General features: G+C 37.3%; 1 protein-coding gene across 13 annotated transcripts in view; it reads right to left on the reverse strand.

Annotated features, from left to right (window-relative positions):
- Dock9 (dedicator of cytokinesis 9) overlaps positions 1-18804 on the reverse strand; it is a 288972-nt gene that overhangs the window by 97415 nt on the left and 172753 nt on the right. For 12 of the 13 annotated variants that reach the window (XM_076871916.1, XM_076871911.1, XM_076871909.1 and 9 more), the window contains exons 10-17: positions 17343-17417; positions 16005-16145; positions 15327-15527; positions 14816-14938; positions 10918-11000; positions 10233-10355; positions 362-441; positions 87-274 (exon numbers count right to left, since the gene is read on the reverse strand). In XM_076871916.1, coding sequence (XP_076728031.1) covers positions 87-274; positions 362-441; positions 10233-10355; positions 10918-11000; positions 14816-14938; positions 15327-15527; positions 16005-16145; positions 17343-17417 — 1014 coding nt within the window. The remainder of the gene's footprint in view (positions 1-86; positions 275-361; positions 442-10232; positions 10356-10917; positions 11001-14815; positions 14939-15326; positions 15528-16004; positions 16146-17342; positions 17418-18804) is intronic. The other variant, XM_076871913.1, reaches the window with a different exon arrangement.

The raw sequence follows: 18804 nt of genomic DNA on the forward strand, positions 1-18804 counted from the left end.
GAATACGTAAATATAAAAGTACAAGGGAAGCCAAATCCTAAAGAAGAGCTTGATATCAAGAATGAAACTGCAATCTTCACACTCACCTTGGCAAAAGACTTTTGACTATCGTATTTCAAGTATTTAGGATAAACATAAAGATGATTGTTGTAGACAGTGTAAGGCTGAGTGTGTTTTGGTATGCAGGGCACAAATTCCTCTACCTCAAATGTGATTGGAGTTTTAGTACAGGCTTCAAATTGCTTCATGGGTATGTATGATGAATTCACATAATCTGAAAAGATATTCAGAACAATTCAACTAAAGTAAAAACCAATCAAACAAAAAACTTGTCTGTTTACTATATAGAATTTATACTTACTAGGGAAATCCGAGGAAACATTATCAATTGTAATGTCTAGATTGCCTAAAATCACTGGGAGTTTTGCCATCTTCTCAGGTCTACAAACAAAAGAAGAGCACATCAAACACTTATAACTTACTAACTATGAAACCTAAATTCGAGAGCAGCACTTCCAAGAGAAGTGCATTTATGAAGCAAGTCACAAAAGCAGTTATAATTTCTAGTAGCCACATGAAGAAACTGTAAAAAGAAACCAGCAAAATATTATTATTATTATTATTTTGCAGTATGGGGGTCGGACCCAGGTCCTTGGGAGTGCTGAGCAAGTGGTCTACCACTGAGCCACATCCCCAACCTTCGGTAAAATTAATTTTAATACTATATTTTATTTAATCTGACAGATCCAAAATATTAAAATTTCAGTATATAATCAGTATAATAATGTGCAAAGTCTTCAAAACCAGGTGTGTGCTTCTCAGTCCAGACTATCTATATTTCAAGTGCTCAACAACCAAATGTGTCATAAGCTATGGTGTTGAACAGCATGGGTCTAGATAAAGAACACCAACAAAACAGTTAGAAAGTATTATTTAGAACACTTATTTAGAACCATCAACATTCAGAATTAGAAATCATTAGGCCCCAATGGCTAAAAAAATGCTGGGTAGAAAGTAGACACTACTCAATGAAACAGTTGTTTGTCTTTGATCTGACTCAATCCAATACAGGCATTTCCTCTGATGTTCCTGACAAGCACTGCTGCTCTCCAACCCTTCCCAGTGGCAAGGAAACTTTCCATACAGTCATTCCCATGGCAAGCTGCTCTTCCTCTTAGTATAGTGAAATTTACTTTCCCCAAGCATCTGTTCCTCAAGGGGGCTGGTTCTGTCCTTCTATCTGTCAACCACCTAGAGCCCCACATTCTCAAGTCCTCCACTCTTAGCACTTCGGTGTCTTCTTTTAATGCCACTTCTCTCCCTGAAGAACATGCTATTAAATCATGGTGCAGAACTTCACAGATTAGGAGCTGTGTGGTCTGACCAGCTAGAGTAGAGCAATTGTCTGGTTTGAGCAATAACTCATTTACTAATGCAGCCCCAATGTCATTATTTTTGATAACCACATCACCCTAGTGACCCACATTAAATTATAAATCACCTAAAATCCCAACATCTGTTTTCACTTGCTTTATTATCATGCTCATCTCTGTGCCCTGTATTTATACAATTATGATTTTGGACTTCAGAATAGGATTTTATTTTACCTAATGAAATTTCATCTTTTTACATTTGAGCCATTTCTAATTGATCCAGAGTCTAAGATCCAATGTATTAGATATTCCTAAGAGCTTTAAGTCATGAAGACATTTAATCAGAACATTATATCCTCATAAACATTATTGATGAAGATACTGCAAAGAATATTGCTAAGAACAGGCTCCTTCTCAAATCTCCAGAGGCCCCTTTCCAGATGAACACTAGTCTGTTAAACACCCTTCCTGGTGTCTGATTATTCTAACAACTGAACAACGCCTACTCACAAGTGTAACACTTTTCTGATTTGTTCAAAGGATATAAACATGATAAATTCATTCTGCCAGGGCCTTGTATTTTTCTACTTCACCAGCTTAGCAACCTTTAAAATAGGGAAGAAATGAGGGAGGTAGGATAACTAGCTCAATATGACATGACCTATTCCTAGAAGACAGAATTGCCACCACATGGCTCTTCATAAGCCACCTGTTTAACAATTTCTTTCAGAGTGTTGCCAAGGAACGTAAGAGCTTAGTGGCCAACAGACTCAGCATTTGGTTTTGATCCCATTTTTTAAAAGTTCCTACTTCTTATTTTTAAAGAATCCTCTGACATTACTGCTGTCCATTAAGCAGTCTCACATGAAAATTCTCAGTATATCTTGGAATCTTATTTATCTGAATTAGGACCTATAAAAATTTGAAATTCTTGCTTTCTTACAACCAGAGGCCATGTTGACTCGTTCCTTCTCAGCCCATTCCTTCCTGGTGCTAAGATGCAGAATCTCCTTCTCTGAAGGTCTCTCATTTCCACTTGTCTTATATTTGCACATGAGTTTAAATGTGCAATTCACTGAAATCCCAAGAGATACAATAATCAGGAAGGCAAGTCAATAATTTCTCATAAGTCAATAAATTCTTTCTTTGGTTAAAAAGAGTTCTAGCTAAGAGATCTCCAGGTACAGTGTAGCATCTCCCTGCATTTTGCCTCTATGGCCACTGTGAGAGATGTTTCACACAAACACATGGTCTGTCTTTTCCAGCAGGAGAAGGGTTAGTGTTTCCTCTACAGTCACTTCCTGAGAGCTCCCAACTACACCCCAAGCGCTATGTATTGCCACAATGGTATACATCACACAAAGTTCTTTAGTGGAATTGACCCTCAGATGCATGGGATTTTATGCAGGTGTAAATCTTCCTGGCACATACTGCCCCACTCCACCTCTTTATTTGATCAATTTAGCATTGCAACATCCCAGAAAACACTGCAATCCACAAAATCTTATAAAAACCTATGACATTGTGTCTGCTTCCCTGAGTTAGAAATATTCCATTTATTTTTTTAAAATATTTTTTTAGTTGTATATGTATACAACATCTTTATTTTTATGTGGTGCTGAGGATCAAACCCAGTGCCTCACACATGTGAGGCAAGCACTCTACCATTGAGCTACAGCCCTAGCCCAAAATATTCCATTTATTATAAACAACAGTTTTAAAACTAAGTATCCAAGAGTAGTGTTTTTTCACTTGCTCCTTGTTATTTCCATCTAGGAATAATTAGGCATCTTCTTTATTTTTAAAAAATCACTCCAATATCATCCACATTTAAATTTTTGAGAGAGCTAGACTTCTAAAGCAGGCAAATTTTAAATAAACAATCTTCACTGGAAATATTTCTACAACATATTATGTACTTCATACCTAAATACATTTATTTCTTACTGTTTCCTCTCTGCTGAGATTTTTTACTTACAGTGCTGCTTCTATGCGGGCAGTATTTCCAAATGTTTCCAAGCACAGATCTGAGCTCAGTCTATACCACAAGGCTTTGTGAAAGCTGTTTACCAGCTTTAAGTTTTTAAAAACATGATCTTAAACCTATTTCAAAAGTTTATGGGTGTTGTTGAACCTGGCTTACTAAAAATCAAAATCTCTGCTGCCATTTTTTTAATGTATTTCCAAGTGGTGCTGTGAATGTGTGTGTGCCACATGTGGTGAATTCTCTCATTACTGGAATCAGATGTTTTTTTTGTTTTTAGTGCTAAAAAGTCTATATTTTATGTAAAAATTTACAAAATAATGCTTGAACATGAATACCCATTTTAAAACTGAATCAATCAATTAAATGTGTGATATAGATGTACTTAAGATATCTAGCACCTGGAAACTGCTCCTGTCTGTGTGTAGACTAGGTGCTAGGATCAACCTTTTTCTTAGGAAAAGCTCTTTCTTCCAACAGCAAGAACATTCCTGCTGACTCAACAATTTTCAGAGGGAAGGGGAATAGAATCACAAACTAGCAGTCATCCTGTGTCCCTGGACTTGGGGTCCTTCCCTATGTATTTCTGCAGCTTGGACCTCTCTTTTCTACTTTCTGGATTGTTCCATTACAATGGCTAATTGGCTATACAGGCATGCTTGCTGATGGTGAATTTAATAGCATTTTGTAAAAGAAAATAATCCCTAAAAGCTGTGGTATCATAAAACAAAACAACAACAAAAAAAAAAACCCTTCTATTTCTGGTTGCTCTGGCTGGAAGGTTGAATATTGAGTGTCTGGAGAGGTCAGACTGTATACCAGCACTTTTCCTGAGCAGGAGCCACCCCCTTCAGTGGAGGTTGATCTCCACCAAACTTAAGATTCACTTCAAATACAGAAAAAGTTCATGTGATCATATGTATTCAAAAGCATTTATTCAAAAGCATTTTAAAAGAAACATCTTAAAAAAGCATAATGGCCCCTTGGACATGGATATGTACCTGAATATGTTCATGGAAAACTGTAACTTCCAATTATAGACCATGGGTGGTAGAAAGGACAACATTCGAAGTTTCATATTATATCAATATTCCAGGAGAAGCTGGCTGCAAAAGGGCACAGGGGTCCAGGGGACTGCTTGGAGTAAAGCTTGGAGACAAATGTTTGGCTTTGCACACAATGTTTCCTTTGTTGGTGCATTACTCAAAGGACTCAAATGGGGATTTGCTGCTTTTGTGGTAACTGTAGGGGCCAAATATTACCTGGAGTCCCAGAAAAAAGGATAAGAAGTCATCAATGAAGATAGTGCCTGGAAACATCTTCGTGATTTCTTAACTCTTATAAAAATAAGATTTTTTTCACTGTTGTTTGAGTGTTTGTTCTAAGTAAGAATGAGACTAAGGTTTTTAGATGTCTGTTTATTTGTATATACTAGTAAGGTTTAATAAAGTAAGAAAAACATAAAAAATAAAAAGAAACATATGACTGAAAGAAATGACATGTTTTTGTTTAAACAAAAATCATTTATAAAGTTATATCTATGAGAAAATCCAATAAGCATTTATCAAGTGCTCAAGATGTGTTACAATGGACACTATACTCAGTACTATGGGCAGAGTACAAGTGAGATATACTTCCAGTCCTCAAGAGGCCAAAATCTCTTGATATTGTCAACTACTTATGACAAAGGAGGATAATTACTCTCATGCAGCATGTACAAATCTCTACCAGAAGGTTTAGTGTCTAGCTCTACTTAGAAGCAACAAAGGAGATGAGACCAGCAGAGAAATACCACTCTAACATGGTCTTTTATTCATCATCACCACTGCTCTAGGTGGCAGGGTTATTATGACCCACCCTTAAAAAGAAGACAAGACTTGGGCAAAGAAGCCAAGAAACTTGCCCCAGGTCTCCTCAAAAGGATATGAGCTATGGAATGAGTACTGAAAAATGAGGAGAGTTCTCTCAAAGAAACACAGATTGATGAGGGACATGCATGCTGTGTTTGTAATCTGTGTGCTACCAATGGGAAAGGATGGGGACACAATTTGGACAGAGGAAGAGTATGGTAAAGTCAAGGTCCACAGTAGGTTTGAGAAAATCAAATAGTCCTACCTAGCTTGAGCACAGTGTCATCAGAGTGAAGCAGGGGTGAGAATGTAAAATGGGGATGCAAAGAAAATAAATGTCTGAATACAGACACCTAAAAACCCTAGTTACATTCTTACCTAAACGACCTGAGGTAGTAGCATTTAAAAAGGTCTACATTTTAACGAAAATACTCCATTTTAATATTTATGCCTTTGGATTTCCAACAGAAGTTAAAGATAGCACCAGGATCAAATAAAAATGTAAAAATGTCTTTCTTCTAGATACAAATATTTTCAGGGCACATATGTCAGCTTTACTATCCGTCTGATAGAACTGTTTTGTTACTAATTCGGAACATATCCAGGGGTAATTACTACAAGGGAAAAGGGAAGAAAGGCTTAGGAACGTTGGCAGTAATTCTGTAAAAACTGGGGCAGTTTAAGAATTTTTTCTCATATATATTATTAAATCACAGGAGCAGAAACAATAGCTTGGATTTAAGCTGGTACTCAGGCTACTGACAGGAGATATTTCCCACAAAGAAATAAAGTGGAAAGAAAAAGAACAATGCTAAAATTTTGGTATATATCCTATATGACTATTTTTATGCTTGTTCATCTTTCCTAGCTGTTTGCCTGTTCATTTCTCTATCTGTATTCAAAAATATATATTTTCTTCTAAAAAATAAGGACATATAGGTACAATTTCTTCTTCTTAATCAATTATGTTTACCTTCTTAAGTGAATTCATGTAGACCTACATCATATTTATTAAGAGTTGCATGAGGGTCTAGGGTTGTAGCTCAGTGGTAGAGCGCTTGCCTAGAATGTGTGAGGCACTGGGTTTGATCTTCAGCATCACATAAAAATAAATGAATAAAATAAAGGCAGTACGTCCATCCACAACTAAAAATATTTTTAAAAAAGAAAAAAGATTTTCATAAAATCTAGTGAGATAAGATACTGTGATCTATTTAACTATAAGTAACTAGCTTTTCAAAAAATTAATTTATTATTTATAAGGAAGGTTAAAAACTTCCAGAAAAAAGTAAAAAAAAAAAAAACCCAAAATGACAATAATTACAACATGACAATAAGGTATATATAATACATTTCCCATGATCATTATGATACTTTTTTTTTTAAAGATGCTAACTGTGGTTCATGTTTATAAACCTGAAAAATCAGAAATATTCTATCAAAAATTGAGGTAAAGATCTAGTCTATGGTTCACCTGCTCAATAGGTTATTATAATATTCATTAATAGGCATTAAAATTATATTTATAAAAATTTATTAACCTTCAGGAAATGCTTGTTATTACAAAGAAAAACATATGCTTAAATCTATATAAATATATGTATCTAGCATGACTATAACTCCATAAAGTACATATAAAGAAAATACTCCTTCAAAGTTCAGCATGGGGGCTGGGGCTGTAGCTCAGCAGTAGAGCACTTGCCTAGCATGAAGGAGGCACTGGGTTTAATCCTCAGGACCACATACAAATAAATAAATAAAATAAAGGTATTGTGTCCATCTACAACTAAAAATAAATATTTTTTAAAAATTTAGCATGGTCCTCTGTGAAAGGTAAAATTAGGAGTAAACCATTTCTCCTCCTCTTACTCTTTTGCATTTCCCCAAATTTCTATGATGATCATGTATTATGTTTATAAATGAAAGAACCTCTTTTAAGTATAAAAATAAAGTGCTGTTCTTTCATTTCGTCTTCTAAGAATGGTAGCAGATTCATAGAAATCTAGAAGCACTCTCTGACTAAGCCTTATGTCCTTACCAGGGCACACTGCTGTTGGATGGTGACAGCAGCAAGGGCCACCCCGTGGCCCAGGAATCCTGGGAGGCTAACCTAGCAGTCTTCATTCTTTACCTACCTCCTTATGGACCCCTGCTTCAGTGACCTAAATGTGGGGGTAAAGGTTCATTTAGAAGCAATCCAATGGGTGTGTATTGTACTGCTGAACTGGCAAACCTTATAGATACAGCAGAGATAACTACCTTAGTGATAGCAAACTGAGGTTTTATTTCTCATTAAAGTCCCAAATAAACAGAAAGGCAATCAAAAACTGTAGAATCACATAATCAAAGAACTTTAAGAATCCTTCATCAGTTTCAAAGAGACCTACCTGGATCCATCTAAGATTTCTACCTTTTGAATTCTCTGACAGAGACTGCACATCATGGAAGGCTGAAGCCACCTGCTGACATGGGTGTGCTTAAATTCTCATTAATAGTACATCTCTATGGTTTTGGAACTTACTGAGCCTCTTTCTAATATCTATGTCTCTTCTATTCTTCCACTGAAGAAAGAGAAGAAAAAAGTTTAACTGAAGTTACAGAAAACTAAACAGCCATTCTTGATTTTCAGGCAAACTGATAATATTGGTATTTTGGTATTTTATTTTCAAATAAAAATATGAGAGTCATTATTATTTATCTATGGCTATTATTTACCTATGAGTACCCACTCTGGGCCATTCCTTTCATTTTATTTCATTGTTATTCTGAGAGCTCAGCTAGAACAAGTCTAAAACCAATCTCCCCAGAAAAGAAATCAGTTTCACAGGTTCAGAAGTGAACTTATTAGGATGGAGCTACAAAAGAGCACAGGTTAAAAATACAGACCCTCATGTCAGATGCAGTGGTGCACAACTGTAACCTTAGCTACTTGAGAGGCTGAAGCAAGAGGATTACAAATTTAAGGCTGATGTCAGCAACTTAGCAAGATATTGTCTCAAAATAAAAAAATAAAAAGGCCTGAATATACAATCAATCAACAAATATAAGGAAAAATGTACATCATCTCTAGCAAATAGAGAAATGCAAATCAAAACTACTCTAAGATATCATCTTACTCCAGTCAGAATGGCAGCTATTATGAAGACAAACAACAATAAGTGTTGGCGAGGATATGGGGAAAAGGTACACTCATACATTGCTGGTGGGACTGCAAATTGGTGCAGCCAATATGGAAAGCAGTATGGAGATTCTTTGGAAAACTGGGAATGAAACCACCACTTGACCCAGCTATTCCTCTCCTCGGTCTATACCCAAAAGGACTTAAAAACAGCATACTACAGGGACATAGCCACATCAATGTTTATAGCAGCACAATTCACAATAGCTAAACTGTGGAACCAATGTAGATGCCTTTCAGTAGATGAATGATTAAAAAAATGTAGCATATATTCACAATGGAATATTACTCAGCAATAAAAGAGAATAAAATCATGGCATTTGCAGGTAAATGGATGGCGTTGGAAAAGATAATGTTAATCCACCCAAAAAACAAATGCTGAATGTTTTCTCTGATATAAGGAGACTGACTCATAGTGGGGCAGGGAGGGGAAGCATGGGAGGAATAAATGAACTCTAGATAGGGCCGGGGGGGTGGGAGGAAAAGGGAGGGGGCAGGAGGTTAGCAATAATGGTGGAATTGATGGACAAGTACATGTATAAAGACATGAATTGGTGTGAACATACTTTATATACAGAGATATGAAAAATTGTGCTCTATATGTGTAATAAGAATTGTAATGTATTCCGCTGTCATGTATTTAAAAAAATAAAATCGATTGAAAAAAAAAAAGGCCCGGGGATGTAGCTCAGCGGCAGAGCATCCCTCAGTTCAATCCCAAGTACTGCAAAAAAAAAAAAGAGAGAGAGAGAGAGAGAGAGAGAGAGAGAGAGAGAATGCCCCTCAGGCACACTGACTTCCACCTACTACCAGCTGTGTGATGTGGTAATAATACCGCTTAATCTCTTCATGAATCACTGTTATAGATTGAAATGTATCCTCCAAAAAGATCTGGCAAATTCCTAATCCCTGAATGAATGTGGCCATATAAGGAAACAGGGTCTTTGCAGATGTAATCTGTTAACACAAGGTCTAATTAGCCTGCTCCAATGTGGCTAGCATTCCTCCTAAGAAGGAAATCCAGAGATAGGAACACAGTCACATGAAGACAGAAGCAGAGACTGGAGGGCATTTGGCCATAAGCCAAAGAATGCCAGAGGCCACCAGAAGCTAGAAGGGACAAGGAAGGATCTTCCTCTAAAGACTTTTGAGGGTGTGGCCCTGCCAACATCTTGATTTCAGGCTGTAAGCCCTCAGCACTATGAATAAATATCTGTTTCTTGAAGTCATGCAGTTCACAGCATCATTGTTATAGAAGTTCTATAAGGAAAATGGTACTCTCACTATTATTAAAAGAGCATTTAGAATAATTCGTGCAAAAAAGTAAATACTATGTAAGTTGTTATCTTTCCCCCAATTACCCATCCCTTAATGGTACCATGTATCAATTCATCTCAAAAATCAGAAACCTAGGAATTGTTTATCTCAGACTACCCACCTCTCTCCCGCTTCTTCCACCCTAACACCCAATCAGGAAATGTGTCTTTCTGATGTCACTTGAATTAGCTCTCTTCTTCCTATTTCCTCTTGCGAGGGCTTTGCTGTGCTCCTTCTCAACTCTTGACAGAGCCCCTCAACAGATTCCTTTTTTAGGCACAACTCTACCCCCTAACCTATCCCTCTCAGCACCACCCCAAACATCCCATACAGAATTAAAATTAACCAGGTTACTCTGCTGGTTCCAAATCTTTTCTTCCTTCTGAAGGACTTGGGGAGATGTTCTGTGCCCACTCCCCATTCCCTCTGAAGTCTGAGGTGAGCAATTTAGGTGACTGTTCCCATCTCTCTCCTCCCACCATGCAACCTCTGTTTCTCAGGTGTGGAAACAAGTAAGAACTGAAACTCACTTCCGAAAGTCTGCAAGTAACTTGAGCATGTCATCATTCGATAGCTTATTACTGTCTTGCCTGTAGACTGCAGAAAATCTGGCATTTTTATCAAGGTTTCCAGATGCATCTTTAAACAATGTCCTGAAATAGCAAAACAAGATTCCTAAACTGGGTTTCCAAAACATCAAAATAAATTCATCATTTAACTCTGGTCCTCTGCAAAGCCTAATAACTATTCCATTGGCTGTAGTCAACAGAAACCTCATTATCTAAAAATATGGAAAATAATAATGAGGATGAATGTAACTAATTCATTTACATAGAAAACAGTTCCAGCAGACAGATTTGTGCATAGGAAACAGCACACACATTCAAATGCATAAGAAGTAAAGACCACAGGCAGAGGCCACTGCAGTCCTCCCCAACTGCCCCCAGCTGCCTCCTACTCCTAGCTGGAAGCATGTGGCAGGGACCTGGAATCCCTCTTGAGCTGACCTCCTGCACACCCTTTCAGTGCTAGATGGCTATGCTTTGTCCAATACCTTTCTTCTGTGTAAGTCTGCAATATGATTTTTCAGACTTAGGCTTGCTTACTCTCAGCTTTACACATTCAGATCCTCTTTGACTTGGATAACAAACCAAATAGGTCTATCTACTTATCTACCTGTCTATCTATTTATGTTATAAAAGTTGTTCTCCTTACCTTGCTGCCCAAGCAAATGGCATTCTGTACTGTCCTAGTCTTTGGCATGCCTGCTTGGCATTCTTGAGCACCTTCTGGGCAACCTTGAAGACATCAGAATAAAGCCATGAGATGCTGAATCCTACTGACAGGAGAATTACGATCTAAAAAGCCATCATCACACATTCCTTAAATCAGCTCTCACTGTAGCATCAGATGCATGGAAAAGCACATCCTGTAGGAATGAATATGGCTTACCCACACTCAGCACAGACTTCTTTTTTTAATGTACTCTATGATTTTCAAACAATGTTGAATGATTACTGTTTCCAAAATGCATGTCTTTGGTCTTTGGCAACAAACATGTTATTTCACAGATTTTCATTTGTATTTTTAATTAAGAGCTACTTTATAAGTCCCATGAGTTATTAATAACTACTAAAATATTTGGATTCATGCTTAAATATACTGCATTACCAGAATTAAAGGAGAACATCAACAAACACACTAAACTTTCTCAGATCCTAAAGTCCACCAGTTGGAGCAGATTCTCACAATTTAGGGGTTATTTATTAGTAAGACATTATTAGGTACAGACTTAGGCTACGGTTTTCAATTGCTGTCTTTTTGCTTCTTACATTTAAATAACTGTTACTTTTACTTCCTAATGATCGATTTTGGTTTGTTGTGAATTGACTGATTAACCCTTGAGTATACAACAGGCATATTTGATTTTCGCCAAAGACATGCATGTCATATATATGGCAGGTCTATAAATGAGATGTTTGATTGATTCAGATAGGGTGGTGAGTTAAAAGAGTCCTTAATATTACTGAGGACATCAAAGTCAAACCAATTTTAGGAAATGTACTCTCGCATCTATGAACCAAAGTGGGTATGTCAAACTGCAGAGTCAGTGTTGTTAGAAATGCAATCTCAGAGCCTGCCCCAACCATCCTGGATTAGAACCTCATCCTGAAGAAACCTGCAGTGACCTGTGTGCACCATCAGGTGTAAGAATCATTTGTTAGAACGCTTAGTAATAGAACAATAGAGTTAAGTCACCCTGAACCCAGCTGTATGTCTCCATAGGCCATTAAACCTGTCTGAGCTCACCTGAAAAATAAAGGGCTTGCATGATACTTTCATGATCCCTTCCAGTTACAAAACTTAATGATCCTCCCACAATCATGCTATGGGAAGAACTGCCTGCTTGAGTGAACTGGACTCAAGTCCAGTTAGTTAGTGAGCTCTGAGGCATATGTAGTCCATGGATAAAAAAACAGTCTAACATTCCTGGAGAGTCAGTTTTACTTAAACATTTTAAGATTCAAGATTTTTAGATTCTAATAGTAACATATATTTACATTTATATAGTAAAACAGTGTTTGCATAAAATTTAAAGCTAGAATAAAGCTTTGATAAATTTCACTCTTCCCTGAAGCAAATAAGGCCATCTCCAAACTCCAGTCTCATTCAAACTCACCAAGGGTGCAAAGATTAAAAAAAAATATATATATATATGAAAGAGTGAAAAATAAGATTTTGCCACTTTGGCTTTCCCCCTACTCCTGTCTTTTTTTAAACAGTAGATACTACAAAGACTTTTCATATTAACAAAAATTTATTTTAAGTGACATTCTAGACCATCAAATGAAAAACAGGAAGAGACAAATTTGATAGAAGAAAATAATCTTCTCACTGTATCATCCCCACCAAAACTTCTATGCTGATGTGAGATGGCTGAGCCTTAATTTCTGCTTTTATTTAAAGTAGGAAATGAATCCCTAGATGGGCTTTACATGGCATATGTAATGAAAAAGCAGACTTCAACAGATGCTCAATGGACATTGGGGAATGTGCAGAGTAAGGTTTAGCCCAGTGATACTGAATTTTTCACCAACATGCCAAATTTCAAATTGTGCACGTGGCAAGCAGTAGTAACAAAGCTGATGTGTATGGGCTTTGCAAGTATACTGCAACCACAGTTGGAAAGTAGATCTTAACTGAGCCTTCATTGATTATTATTCAAAACATACAAGAGCTGAAAGAGGTTCTTATCCAAGGTTTAACAGCCTTGTTTTTAAAAAAATAAAATGGCTTCTCTCCAGGGACCAAACTTTACTCAGCTTTTATCAGCCAAAAAGGCTTAATGTTTGAAGCAATGAGCCTGGTAAATGGGCTTTTAGTTGACTAGGGCCATTATAAATCACGATGCCTTGCATGCTTTCTGTGATTCATGGTGTTTACAGCAATGGCTCATACATTATCTTTTTGATCCTTACCCAGTCCCTAAGAGGAAGGCAGGGGCAAATAGTAATATCATCCTGCACCCACAGATGGGATAGCTGGGTGCTAAAGAGGTGATCTGACCAAAGTATGCAGGATAGTTAGGCGTTCTGCACCCACCCAGGTCTTTTGACATTTGGAGCCTATTCTTTAATGACCATCCTGCATCTCGGTGGACATATGTGACGTATGATGGCCACAGTGATGAACAGAAGAAGAACTGAATCAACTCGGTAAACCTCAGCTGGACTCTCTAGTGTGTTCATTCTTATTGCAGACCAGTCCTTGTCAGTGTATCTAGGCTCTCTCTCAGATGACTACTTACAGCATTAAAAAATAGAGTTGGGAACAGAGGCACGTGTCCATAACCCCAGCCACTCAGGAGACTGAGGCAGGAGGATCATTAGTTCAAGGTGAGCCTGGACAACATGGTGAGGCATCATTTCAAAAAATAAAGTAACTAAAAGTATTGTAAAACTAGTAAGGGCAGCAACACTCAACAGCTTATTTTAACCTGGTGGCACAATGTGCTACAAAGTGATAGGAACACTTTAGCCACTATAGCTGTGGGACATTAAACAGGTAACCACAGCTTTGTAGGCCTTAGTTTTCTGAAGAATGAAAGGAGATCTTAATTAAGATGGTTTCTAACATTTAACAATGCTGTGGATGTCCATACATAGGCACTTCCCAAGTAACAAACATCTCTTTGAAAATACAACAAATATATATCTTTGATGTTTCCCTAAGGTCCTATCACTTCTGTCACAATGACCTTGATCCTCTAACAAAAAACAAGTGAACCTGAACCACTGGCACCACTGGCCAGACCATCTGAGCCAAGGCCATCTCCAAACTCCAGTCTCATTCAAGTATAACTGGACTAGTACAATTCCAGAACCCACAAGACATATCAACAAGTGGAATGAACTCTATTTGGCTATAATACAAGTACCTTCTAATGATAGAAAGTTTACAATCAAGCTGGCACTTCCTTTGTGAACTACTTTAGGACATAAGAATAGACTAGTCAAACAAAGTATTTTATTTACATGCTGAATTACTAGCATTAAAAATTGGACACATAGGGTTGGGGTTATAATAAGTAGCAAAGTGTGAGTTTAGTATGTATGAAGCCCTGGGTTCAATCCCTACCACCAAAAAATAAAAAGTAAAAAAAAAAAATGGAACACATAAAGTTAGAGAATAAATATATGCAGTATTCTACAGGTTTTAGACTATAAGTATGGCTTACCTCTTGTTTTATTAAAAATCTAATATTTTGATTACAGTAGATGGGGTAGAGAGAGAAGATGGGAGGGGAAGGGAGGGGAGGGGGGATAGTAGAGGATAGGAAAGGCAACAGAATACAACAGACACTAGTATGGCAGTATGTAAAAACGTGGATGTGTAACCGATGTGATTCTACAATCTGTATACGGGGTAAAAATGGGAGTTCATAACCCACTTGAATCAAATGTATGAAATATATGTCAAGAGCTATGTAATGTTTTGAACAATAATAATAAAAAAAGAATATTAAAAAAACCTTAAAAAATCTAATATTTTGAAATAAAGTCCTTTTCTCAGATTGCTTTTTATCTTCATAAAACATGAAAGTCATTCATACCTTAGAAGAGTCTGAACTTTTCATATATGGCTCAGCACAATGTGTGATGCTCCCCTGAAGGACTTTCTCAATTCTGGCCACAAGAAATATGTCTGGATGAGGGCATGTGACTGAAAATATCCCCTAGGAAAAAAACAGTTTTCCTCAGTAAGTAGAATTCACAACTGCATTAAACAATATCATGACCATTAAAGCAGCAAAGTACAGTGAAACGGTACAAGTTGTAGGGGGCATCAGCATCCAGATGATAATCAATAGGTGATCATCTGTTCAAAACGTCTGTGTGACAGGGGAGGCAGCTACAAAAAAGCTCAGAAAAAGAAATGAGAAACTAAAACCACTTCTCCCTCCATTTGCTTTTGCTGTCTAATTACATATTATATCCATATAATTCACAGTCTAAGCTATCTCATTTGTGCATTACAAGGTTTCACTTTGGCATTTTCAATGTTTTTGTATATCATGTGCAAAATAATTCTGAGCATATGAGTGCTGGGCCCTTGTTCCCCACCTGCTTTGGATACTGCATGGCAGCTGCATGAAGGACGTCCTGAAAGGCAGGTGGACTCTGGCTGCCATTCATCAGAGGTGGGGATGTGGGAACCAGCATCTGCCGCACTGAGCAATGATTCAGGTCCACGTGGAAATCAGCAGAAATCTTTCTGTTGTACTTTATGTCAAACAGGGACAGGGTAACAAAGAAAGGCTCTACCTGAACAAAACAGAACAATCCAGTTAATCACTGAGGTTCAAACGATGGGAGAAAAAGAACACTGCTGTCAAAGAAGAAATTATGAGATCTATTTATGATTGTTGCCATAAATTACTACTATAGATAAATAGCCTTGTTTTTTGTCAGAGAATTAGGTTACAAAACACTTTAGGAAACAAAACAATTATTTTAACTTTGTATGTTTTGCTACTTAATGTATCCGCCACAGAAAACAGACAGTTGCTCTGCCTTAAGCATCTAAGATGAAATCTGCCTGCTTGAGCACTGAGCATACTACCATCCTTATCCTTTGTCACAAACATCCTGTCCCTGTAGGCTGCACAGCCCTCCAAAAGCATCTCATCTGCACATTGCACCTCTAGAATTTCACATCCAGGCTGCACTGTCCTGGGAAACCTGTCATATCTGAAATCTTTGAACATTAAAAAGATCTTTAATTTTAAAAAGGAAAATTACATTTGTAGTGGGTCCTTCTTCATTTTCAGCAACACAGCATTGCAAATTGAAAGATAAATCATTGCACTTGACAAGAATTCTTTTACCAAACTTCTCTTCAAATGGCTTTACTTCTGGTTCAGCTGATGGGAAGTCAAGCTTCTTTAAAAGAAAATGTAAATATATGAATGCATTATTATCCTACTTTAAAAATCCATTATAAATGTATCCAAACAAAACTGTCTAAAAATATGGAAAAGTTATATACACTCATTTATTAAAAGCAGTGTTAATATAATACACCTTACAAATATATATATATATACACCTTCAAATGTGTATACACACCCACACAAATAAAATGGGAATATTAATCAGTCATTAAAATGAAGAAAATTCTGATAATATGGATGGACCTTGAAAATACTGTGTTAAGTGAAAGAAGTAAGACACAAAGGACAAATACTGTATGATTCCACTCTTATGAGATTCCTAAAATAGGCAACTTCACAGACATAAGAAGTAGAACAGAGGTTACCAGGGGCCTGGGAGAAAGAGGAATGGGGAATTACCATCTGATAGAATGTTTCAGTGTAGGAAGATGAAGAAATTCCAGAAATGGATGGAGACATGGTTGCACAACAATGAGAGTGTATTTAATGCCACTAAACTGTATACTTAAAAATGGTAAATTTTATGTTATATATATTATATCACAATAAACAAAAATTGTCCAAAGTTAATGTGGAGGTGGGAGTGGGAGGGAGGTTAGGAGGTTCATGAAGAAACAGAAAAATACTTATTCAAGTTAAATAGAAGTTTTATTAAAAAAAAAAACCCACAAATGAAGAGGGAAAATACCCAGGTTGAAATAGAGCAGAACCTTTGTCCCTTCTGGGCAGCTCTCTGTGGTGCTCACTATCCCGGGCAGCCCTGAAGGTCCTTACCACATGTGTTTGGATTTCACTAAGACACAGATGTGCATTACAGCACTGTCAGGTTTGTATCTGGGACTGAGTCTGGCTGCTCAGGAGTTATCACTGTCTCCTGGTGTCTGCAGTGATACTTGCTATTTTCTAATGGTTACCTTAACAGGCAAATTATATGATCTTTGTGGACTTAAGAATGTCTTCAGCTAAATCTCAATATTCAACAATCTACTGAATATCAAACATTCACAATAATTATGCTATGATGATGAGAACACAGGTCATTTTAATTTTTCTTCTTTTCTCCAAATTTTCTACATTGTTACACTGCTTACCAACCCAAAATAAATGAAAGAAACAAACAAGCATCAAAAATTTTCTCCTCCCCATCCACTTAGTTTTAAATCTTAAATATTAAAATGGTTTTTACCTGGGCATCTGGGTCTAAGTAAAAAAGTTTAACTCTGCTTTCACTTTTCAGTTTGATTTCTGCTTCTCTGGTACTCTGATAACAAGATAAATAAAAAATACATTAAACAATATCCAGAAATATCCAAAAGTGTTTGAAAGCTTCCACATCATTTAGATTCAGGCTGTTAGACAACCATGCCCCACCTCTGAGAGAAAGCTGCATGTCAAAAACAGATACACTAAGATGCAAACAGCATATGATGCAAATGCTGGGGGGCTGGGGGTGGAGGTCATATGTGAACCCTGACCTTATGAGGCCAGCAACCAACTATGGAGTCAAAAGCAATCCAAAGAAAGTGCAAGAGAATAATTAAGCATCAAATTGTTAAGAAAGGCTGCATAAAGTAACAAATTTCTGGGATGGATTTTGAACAAAGGCGCAGAATTTAGATAGCTAGGGGAAAAACATGGACATTCCAGGCTGACTGCACAGACAGATGGACAGACAATGAGGATGGAAATAAACCTGGGCAATAGACAGGACTGAATAGGGTTCAGTCTAAGACTGAGGATACAAAAAGAGAAAGAGGAAAAGGAAGGAATATATTTTGAGTGGTAGAAGAAAATCATGATAGGTTTTGAAGGATAAGATGCAGATTCATTCATTCAATATCCATTGAGCACCTACTTACTATGTGCCAGATGCTGGGGACAGAAACATGAATGAACAAAGTTTCTACTCAGAAGGAACACCAGTGGGGAGACAATAGATAAAGGAGTGAGAATGACAAAAGAAAGCATAAGGTACGGTGGGGGCTCACCTGGACTAGGAGTGGCAGTCAGAAAGGACCTCCCACAGAAGGAGAACCCTCCTGAAGGACAAGCACATTTGGCCAGGAAAGGAAAGGAGAACATTCCATGAGGAGGTACTACAGGTGCACAGGGACAAGTCACAAATGATCAAGTTGTTCATAATAACTGAATGGTTGGGCATGGTGGGGAAAAGGAAAGAGAAATGAATCTGGGACTTGTTTGCTAAAGAAAATGGATTTCATTTAGAATTCAAAATATCCCACGACAATTTAACAAGAATAAAATAATGACTTCTGCATTTTAGAATCGTTACTTGGGTAGGTCTGGAGCAACAGAATAAACAAGGCAAGGCTAGCAGGCCCCCAGGATCTTTCCTGGATTGTCACAATAGCCTCCTAGTCTTACACAACAATGCCTTTAATAAATCCCATGTTTTACCTTGGGTAGCCTGCTGAATGGTGATGCCACAAACTGAGAGAAAATTCAGGCAAAAGAGCAAGTTTGTGGAAAAGGTGATTAAAAAATGGAGCGTGCCTGCAGGGTTTTCAAGTGGAAACATACAGTAGACATGGGACTTAAGCACAAGGCAGAGAACAAAGCTAGAGTTACAGACTCAGAGACATCAGCATGCAGGTGGAAAGGAAGTCTTGGGCGGGGATGATACTGTC

This window comes from Callospermophilus lateralis, chromosome 12 (genome assembly GCF_048772815.1).
Source record: "Callospermophilus lateralis isolate mCalLat2 chromosome 12, mCalLat2.hap1, whole genome shotgun sequence".
NCBI classification, from domain to species: domain Eukaryota; kingdom Metazoa; phylum Chordata; class Mammalia; order Rodentia; family Sciuridae; genus Callospermophilus; species Callospermophilus lateralis.